The 9,286-nt window shown below is 43.4% G+C and overlaps 1 protein-coding gene across 2 annotated transcripts in view; it reads right to left on the reverse strand.

Annotated features, from left to right (window-relative positions):
• The window catches only part of SELENOI (selenoprotein I), a 54,766-nt gene that overhangs the window by 17,203 nt on the left and 28,277 nt on the right, over nucleotides 1-9,286 (reverse strand). Inside the window, exons 1-3 of one of the 2 annotated variants that reach the window (XM_025215781.1) lie at nucleotides 8,117-8,180; nucleotides 4,072-4,140; nucleotides 3,632-3,740 (exon numbers count right to left, since the gene is read on the reverse strand). In XM_025215781.1, coding sequence (XP_025071566.1) covers nucleotides 3,632-3,740; nucleotides 4,072-4,101 — 139 coding nt within the window. In that variant the 5' untranslated portion in view covers nucleotides 4,102-4,140; nucleotides 8,117-8,180. Of the gene's footprint in view, nucleotides 1-3,631; nucleotides 3,741-4,071; nucleotides 4,141-8,116; nucleotides 8,181-9,286 lie in introns of those variants that run through there. The other variant, XM_014524820.2, reaches the window with a different exon arrangement.

Here is a 9,286-nt window from a genome sequence, read left to right on the forward strand (position 1 = left end):
GGGCGGGGCCCCAGCCGGGTCAGCACCGGCCAGGAAAAGTGGCATGCAGCCGAAGCTGGCTTCCCACATGCTACTGGGGATGGGAGGAGCCTGGCTGGGTCTGCACCAGCCAGCAGAAGCGCTGGCAGAGCCGTGTGCCACTCGGGACGGGATGAGCCTGGCCGGAGCGGCAGGGGCTGAGCTGAGCTGAGCTGCATTTTCCCCCTGCCTGCGCCCGTCCGTCCTGAGCAGCACATGGCTCCACTGCCACTTCTGCTGGCCGGTGCTGGCCCCGCGTGGCGCCCCCCCGGGCCCGATGTGGGAATCCGGCTTCAGCTGCATGCTGCTCCGGATGGGACAGACCTGCCTGGGTCAGCACCAGCCAGCAGAGGCGGCGGCAGAGCCGTGTGCCGCTTGGGACTGACCAGCGCCGGTAGGGGGAAAGTGCAGCTGAGCCCCTGCTCCTCTGGCTGGGCTCATCCCAAGGTTCATTTCATGTTTGTAAAATGCTTGGAGAACCCCATATAGATGCACTGCATAGAAATGCAAAATATATTTTGACTTATTTGGTTGGCATCTTGGGCTGAGATTTGCAAAGCTGAGTCAAAAGGCGAACTTCCATTAAAATGAATACGATTTAGAGGGCTCCAAATCCTTTGTGACAACTTTATAACATGCCTATCTACCCCTTTTTGCAAATCTCAGCCATAGTTTGGAAGCTCAGCCAAAGAACATAAGAGCTTCTGAACATAATAGCATAAAAAGTGCCATGCTTGGCCAGCCCCATGGTCCATCTAGCTCAGTATCCTGTTCCAAACAGTGGCAGAGGTGGATGCTATAGTGGGAGAGTTTTGAACCGGTTATTTAGACCCATTTCATTGTCACTTCCTGCAACTTCATTGGTGTCAAAGGTCACGTAACATCACTTCCTGGTGTGATACCACTTCCTGTGAGGTCTTTGAATATGGCTCGCTGGCCCACTGGGTGATAAAAGGTTCGTGATCTGGCCCCACATTCAAAAAGGTTGGACACCTTTGATATAAAGCAACAAGGGATACAAACCCAGTCATGACAATTATGTCTGGTCTGTGGACCAGTTTCCAAGGAAGTGGCAAACCCCCCCCCTAGTTGGAACTATTCTGTACAGATGGACCAAAATAAGTATCACAGAGCATGCTGCAAGGGAAAGGCAAGCATCACTGAGGAAATGGACTGAATGAAGGGGACTTCTCCATTTCAAATTTCTATGGCTCAAAAGTTTGATGGACAATGCAAATGACAAGGGTGAGGGAAGGAAGACAAGGAACCTCTTGGAATCCAAAAAATCAGATGTGAAATGTGCTGTCCACAGGGTTTCCTCCAAGTTTAATGTAAACAGGAAAAGGGAACTGCAACAGGGAAGCAGGCTCACTTGACACAAGGCCATTAAACAGGGGAGAGAAGCAAGGGGCAGTGCTTCAAGCAGACTAGAAGGCTGCAGACCCTCTCCTCTCCACTACCAGATTTAGCAGTTAGGGTGAGGTACAAAGTAGTGTATGCAGCTGACTCTAAAGAGAGCTGCCTTCTCCTAGTGATCCACTTTTAGGCAGGAAATTGAAATGTTACCTGGTTGAATATCAGACTTTCCAAAAGGGAGTCAGCTAATTTTTAAAAGTACCAATATTGGTAGAGACCTAATTTTAAGAGACACGTATCCATTATGGAGAAGGCTGATAAATAAGCTCCTCGCACTTGTGGATTATTATAATAATAATAATAATAATAAATAATAATAATAATAAAATAAATATCAAGATCTGAATACATCTTTGAGATGAAAAGCCAGATCACTGAATCATATATGCCACCAAGTGCTCTTAGCTAGTCAGCAGCCCAGTTCACTACCTACCCTTTCACGTGGAGGGCCTGGGAATGGGTCTCCCCCTTGTAAGCAGCTAATGCAAACTCACAAAAAGACAAGCTGATGGAGAATTACCCCTGCAGGGCAGATGAAGTGTTCTCATCTGTACATCTTAGCTCTTTGTTTTCTAGCCCAGCGTGCTATTTCTATGGATTAGAGTGGGATCCTCACCATGGGAGCTTGCAGACTGCTGAGGAGCAGAGTGGGCAGCGCTCCTTTGAATTACATTTCTCAGATCTCCAGGTGCATTCCACAATTGGCTCATTACAGGTGCTGCTTTTTTCAGTGAGACCTGAGCTACTCGATATGTAGTACAAAATCCGAAGCAGCATTACATTTGATGTCGTCACTAAGACACTGCTCATCAGCTCCTTATAGATCAGCCGTTATAAAAAAAAAAATTTTTAGCTGTACCCACAAAAAGAAGCTTTCCAACAAAGCCTCCTCCCAAAAGTAGTGTTTCTTATTAATTCAAGGCCAAATCCTGATTTTTCTATACCTTGGTAGTCATTCATGAGTAACGTACAAACCATTTCTACAAAGATTAGCATTGTACACTCACTTCTTCCCTGGTACAAATAACGAGTAGGGTAGGGGGTAAATAAGGAGGTGGGAAGGGAGGAGGAAGGAAATCAGGCTCTCATAAGATGACCATGCTTCAAAAATTGGTACTTGTGTGCACTGAAATAGGATTTTCTTAGACCTTTTAGCTCTGTGCCTTCAAAACAATAAAACAACGTAATACTTGCCCAGAATCCTAGTACCTGCTAATCATTTTTATGCAGCTTTATAGAGCCAATATCTAGATTAGTTTCCAGACAAGAACTAGGTACTAGGCCTAGAATTAACCATATTTCTTCCTCTTTATTTATAGGACACTTTTATTCCTTTTCTATGTCCTCTATGCTAACAAGCACGTAACAGGACTTCACAGGATCCCTTCCGAAACAGGAGGCCAAACAAGAATCTATCCATAAAGATTAAGGACAAAGGTTGCTATACAGAGACTTCCAGAAAACCGAACATCTTAAATCCTCTCTCCTGCACAAATGGAGGCAAAAAATTTAAATTAAAGCAGTCTAACAAGACTCCTATATAAAATCCACCAGTCAGGTCATTTATCACAATGACAAGGAGAGCAAGATCACCAGGGACTGTGTTGTAGATGTGCATATAAATCACTGCAGCATAGTGATTGCAGTGTAGCACAAAGATATGAGATTGCAAAAAGTTAAATATACAACTCAGCTTTTTACAGAGCCCTGTAAAATACAGATGAACTAGACAAACAGTCTCTAATGTGAAATATCCTGCTAAATGTGTTTCATTACCGTGAGGCTAAATTATTTTTAAACATGTGCTATTTATTAGTAGCTGTATTACTACTTGCTTTTCCACAAGTCTGTAAATGTAATTGGATGTTTTGATCTTTAACTTAAATCAGATGCTAAAAGCTCATCAGGACTCCAAAAGGCACACGTTTGTTTCTGGTTTTTTATTTACTAGTTCTTCTCATGCAACAACTTGAAGGAATGAGTCACATTTTGGCTGCTGATGACAGGATAGCCAGCAACATCCTCTACACCTCTTGTAACTGCCTTCGATATTTTAAACTCTAAACACCCCACAGAAATAAATAAGAAAGCAAAATTGGTCAGTGCATGAAGTTGCAAAACTATGGTAATGGAGCACATGTATATCAGAGGTTTTCTGCTCCCAACATTTAAAACAAACTGAAACAAGTAATCTTACCAGAAGCATAAAAATCAGGGTCAAAGTATGCCATGAGGAAGAAGTTGAAGACAAGCAGAAGGAAGCCACAAAAGGTTATCAGATTTGGGGCCAGCCAAGTGGGGAAAATCTATGGAAAAGCAGCAAAAAAGCACAGAGAACCTCATTAGCACATAAAATAAGCACAACACATAGCTTTTAGCTACACTGGAGAGGAGGTGACTACTTATTGGCATTAGATGCAGCTTTTAAAATTTAGCAGCAGCTTCTAAAAATTATTATGGTGCAGCCCTCATCTCCAGATTGTTAGCATCCTTCTTAGACATTTTTGCATTAGTCACAAAATGAACAAGGCAGGGTTCATTTCAAATGAAATCCCACGGGGTCTAGTTTTGCAGTGACCCACATTTTTGCCCTTCCATCTCCAGCACAGAACCACAAGCAGCTGGAAGCCTCCTCACCTTCACCACCGTGTTCCAGAACGGATGCATGACATACAGGGAGAGCGGGTTGCTGTCCACGGCACTGTACTGGGAAGGAGAAGAGAACAGTGGTTAGGTGAAGGCTCCAGGAATTGTTCCACAAAGTCAAACAAAGTTGGCTGGTACAATATCAAGTTCGACAGGGATCAAGCGTCTTCTGGCCCCCGTACTCCCTCTGTGCCACGCATCAAGATGTCACAATATTTTATGCCAGGGAAAGGATTAGCCACTACTTGCCAACAGAACAGGAAAATGGTTACAAGGCTCTTTAAAATCATCACAAGACAAACAGGAAAGTCTGCAGCTCACCCCACTCTCCATGCGCTGGATCCACTAGGACCAAGAGTTCCCACTTCTACAACAACCCTGCCTACACACTGCCACAATTCCTGTAAAGCAGGGCTACCAATTAATTATTTATTAGACTCAAACCTCCTACTCCTCAAAAGGAAGTGGGCCCATGAAGACGAATTGTGAATTGCTAGAGAATCCCGTTCGCACCAGATCACACAGCTGGGGATGAAAAATAAAAAGCATTTGGGGGGGGGGGGGGGGGGGGGGTGGGATTGTTTTTGTATGGCTGTGCTCAAGTCAGAAACCATTGTGCCAAATGCAACACAAGCAATTAAAGAAAAGAGTCCTCCCCACTGAGTTTACAACCTGAGTAGCATCAACAAAATGGTGATAGAAATGGGAAGCCAACAGAATAAACAGTTCATCAGCTGTGCAGCTCAAATGATGTGTTAATATGCTGGACGCTGCCAGTGTTAAAGCAGAGGCAAAAGGCACTGCCTCAAAGGGAGAGTTGCTGCAGGAACACACAAAAGCAACACATCTATGCAACAAGGCAAACACCTTTCCATGCAGATGTCTGCAAAGATTGTACAAAGTTGTCAAACAGAGTAAGAAATACTGAGATCTGGAAGCAGTGACTAACAGCAGTGGAAACAGCATAGGGGAGGGGAGATGCACTTTCCCTTGACACGGTCTAACAATGACAGATAACCGGCATCCTAAACAAGAACAGTTTTAGTAACACAAGACAAAAGGAAGAGAGGGTGAACTGCAGACAGACTCTCCAGTCTGTCTGGGGGTCATGTTAAGGACTGAAAGCACAATCTTGCAGGTTAACAATAAGCAAATGAAAAGCGAGGGGCTCTGGATAGGATTGGTGATAACTGACCTCTGCCTTAGACCTGATCCTACAAGTACACTAAGAAATTACTGAGGTCTACAGAGAGAAGTGAAACAATAGAAGAGGTGGTCATTCATAGATGATATATTGGTCATCCAAAAAGGTACGAGTCTCAGAACAAAGGGTATATAAGGGAATTGATGTTTTCAACACAACTCTGGCCAGATTTGACCCCTCATTCACAATATTTTATTCCATCTTCCTTTACAATAAAACACTATTTATAGAAATTTAATTCCCTTGTGATATAGCTTCTAAACTAGTTAAGAACATAAGTAGCACCATACTGAGTTGGAATAATGGTCCATCTAGCTCAGTATTTGGATTCCAACATTGCCAGAAATGGATGCTATGAAGGGAGAGCACTGAAATGGATTTGTCTATGTGATCTATCACAATACTCTCCTAGAATCAAAGATGATGAAGGTTGGGTGGGACCTCAGGAGACACCTAGTCCAACCTCATGCTCAAAGCAGGACCACCCCAACTACATCATCCCAGCCAAGGCTCTGTCTAGCCAGATCTATTCAATACTCTCTCTGGCATCAACCATCTACTGGGTGAGAGATGCTAGAGGAAACATCTCAAGCTGTTCTGTTCAATGACATCCTGGGCTGTATTAGTAGGAGCGTTGCCAGGAGATTGAGGGAAGCGATTCTTCCCCTCTTTTCAGCACTGCGGAGGCCACATCTGGAGTCCTGTGTCCAGTTGTGGGCCCCTCACTAAAGAAAGGATGTGGACACATTGGAGTCCAGTGGAGGGCAATGAAAATGGTTGTGGGGCTGGGGGACAGGACTGGTGAGGAGAGGCTGAGGGAAATGGGCTGATTTAGTCTGCAGAAGAGAAGACTGAGCGGGGATTTGATAGCAGCCTTCAACTCCCTGCAAAGAGGATGGAGCTGGACTGTCCTCAGTGGGTGCAGATGACAGAACAGGGAGCAACGGGCTCAAACTGCAGCAAGAGAAGCTGAGATTAGATATTCGGAAACAACTCTCTCATGAGGAGGGTGGTGAAGCACTGGGACAGGCTCCTCAGAGAGGTGCAGTCTCCATCCCTGGAGGTTTTGAAGACCCGTGTAGACAAAACCTCGGCTGAGATGTAGTTGGAGTTCGTCCTGCTTTGAGCAGGGGGTGGATTAGATGCGACCTCCCGAGGTCCCTTCAACACTCATTTTCTATAATCCTATAATAGCCATTAATAGATCTATTACCCATGACTTTATCCAGTTCCTTTTTGAACCTGGATGTGCTCTCTGCCTCCATCACTTCCTATGGCAATGAATTGCACAAGTTAAGCAGTTTGCACGGTAAGGACCATAAAGAACATGAGGAGTCTTTCCTCCCAGGTAACCTGGTAGTCAACAGCATCAAGTTACCCTGATCCACTACAGGACTTGAAGCGGGTCCCTCACAATCACACAAGGTTTGAATTATAAAAGAGTTAAGTGGCGCTTTGCTGGACGACAGTTAATTCCCTTCCAGCAAATTACACCTCTTAACAATACGAAGCATTGTAATGCGGGGTGGAGGGGTTATTTTCAGAAAGCGCTGAACCTCTACCCTTTGAAAATTAATTTGATACCTATTAAAGGGGACTAAGAACCCAAGTGAAACGATTCGTTCTGAAGGAAAAAAAATAAAAATAAAATCACACTCTGAGCTAAAAATTGTACTGTATTGTGTGGTATTGATATTCACCCAAATATGCAGTAACAAGGAGACACATATGCAGAAGGTGGTGAATAAAAGTGAGACAGACTTCCTTACTTCTCTGTGGCTACGCTACATAAAAACTGAAGCCTTTAATTGCGTAAGGAAACAATTACATTATTATAGTTACAACACACTGAGCTAGTACTATCAGGCAAGCTAAAATATAAAAATCACCACTTTGTCTATTTTGCCTGTCCTGGAGAGCCAAGGTACAAAACCTACTCTCCACCCTGTACCTCATGATTAAATATAGTTTTACGTGTTCAGACTAACAAGAACAGACCTAATTACATGCCCAATGTGGGAAAGCAGGTGTTTTTTTTTCCTGAAGAATCCATGAAAAGGACATAATGTACAACCTCATTATAAGGAACCCACTGCAGGACCAGGACAAAAGTTCCCTAAAAGAGAGTGTTCAGTGTAAAAACACTTATCCATTTGCTACCCCACAGTAAAGCAAGAGTTTGGCCCCTGCTGTTGGGATTGTTAAAAAGAGGTTTTGTTATAATTAAGCTATTGGTCAGGTATTTGAAGGAAGGGGGAGACAACTTTTACCTTGGTTACACAACATGGCTCATTCTTGGCCTAACCCCAGCAGCAGAGGAAGGAAGAAATTTAAGGCATTCCTGAGGACAAGGGAATCGTGTATATCCCCATATGACAAAAATTCAAATTATGACCCTGAAATGCAAGGTTTTAACCTTTATTGCTGAATGAACTTTTGCCTTGCATTTCGAAGACCCACACAAAACAGTCGTCAGCTTCAGGATGCGCTTGTATCAATCCATGACAGTTTATTATGCTACCAAAGCTCCTATGTGCTGTAGTCCTGGACCATGGGAGGGACAGGCTGAAGAATGAAGATGGGCGTCTTAAGTTTGATGCGATAAAGAAGAGGGAGCATGATTAGGAAAGGGAGCTTCGTAGCAGTCTCAGTACAAGTGGAGCAAAATTACACTGGCCCCTGCCAGAGAAAGGGAAATTGCTGCAACTGAGACAGATGACGATCTCAAAGGAGAATTTAGCTTTCTGAGGACTGTTCCGTTCACTAGAATTAGTGATCAGAAAGTAAACTAGTTCATTTAAGGGTAACAATGCAGAGTAATTTAAAAATGACCTTAATAAAGCCTGTGTTGCCTCAGCAAGATACGACAGCCCTGTCTTTATGTTCCACCCACATTAGTTCTGGAGTTAATACCTGTACAATTAAAAAAAAAAAGGAAAGCCAAGTAAGCACCATGAAGAAGCACTAAAATATATCTTTAAAACAATGCAAGACAGTGCTTGAATGAGAAGCCCTGAGACTCAGGCGTGATTAACTATTAATTAAAGCCCAGATTCTGTAGAAGTTGCTAGTATTCCCTTGGAAAGACTCCTACCTCCTTTGGACAAATGGTATTTTCAGAGCCCCCCCCCCCAAAAAAAAGCTTCCTGTAAAAGCAATAAATCAGATACTAAGTCACCCTAAAGAATGCTGCAAGCTGTTATCTGCTTGCTAATATCTGATGCAAGGGTACAAAGATTATCCTGTCTAAAGTCCTCTTACCCAGGTGGCATTTTGGTAAAATCCCAAGAAATATTTCAATGGCTATAAATTCCAAGGCTGACTAGTCAGTGCTTAACACAGTGTGACCTGGCTAACATTTATTTCATTGATTGATCCATAATTCTGCGCTGCTCTGGACAAAAAGGTCACAGATAGATGGTGTGTATGGAACAAGTTCATAAAGACTCGCCTCTAAAGTGCTTGCAAAGTTGCACCCACCTTAGAGTGATCCCCAGTCCAAGGAAGGACTTAGGGAAACTCTCCCATAACCAAAGTCATTTTACAATGCCTTCCCTTCTGCCTGGAAAAAGAAGCTGCAGGACCATCTATTTACCTTCACTTTCTTCTTAAAATACAGCGGAATATAGCAACAAAAGGCAGCTCTGAAGAGCAAAAGAAGATAGCCTTGAACCACTAGCCAACAGCTACTGATCTGGGGAAGATTTTCTTTTGACCTTTAATTATAATCTCTACACCCTCTCCAAAAAAGGTCATAAGGAAAGACAATGAAAGACAGGAAGCCACTGAAAGTAATGGTTACAGGGACAGAGGACACAATTTATGAGAAAGGCTTAGAAAAAGCAGTTTTGTCACTGCAATATGGTGCTGGGAATGAGTGGAAAAGAACCACCCAACATATAAAATAAGGTCTTTTCCAGTATGAAAAAGTCTGTAAAGATGCGGAATTCATGAGAGCACGTGTTAAACAATCTGAAGTCCTACCTGATGAAGAGCTAAGGA

This window comes from Alligator sinensis, unplaced genomic scaffold (genome assembly GCF_000455745.1).
Source record: "Alligator sinensis unplaced genomic scaffold, ASM45574v1 scaffold650_1, whole genome shotgun sequence".
Lineage (NCBI taxonomy): Eukaryota > Metazoa > Chordata > Crocodylia > Alligatoridae > Alligator > Alligator sinensis.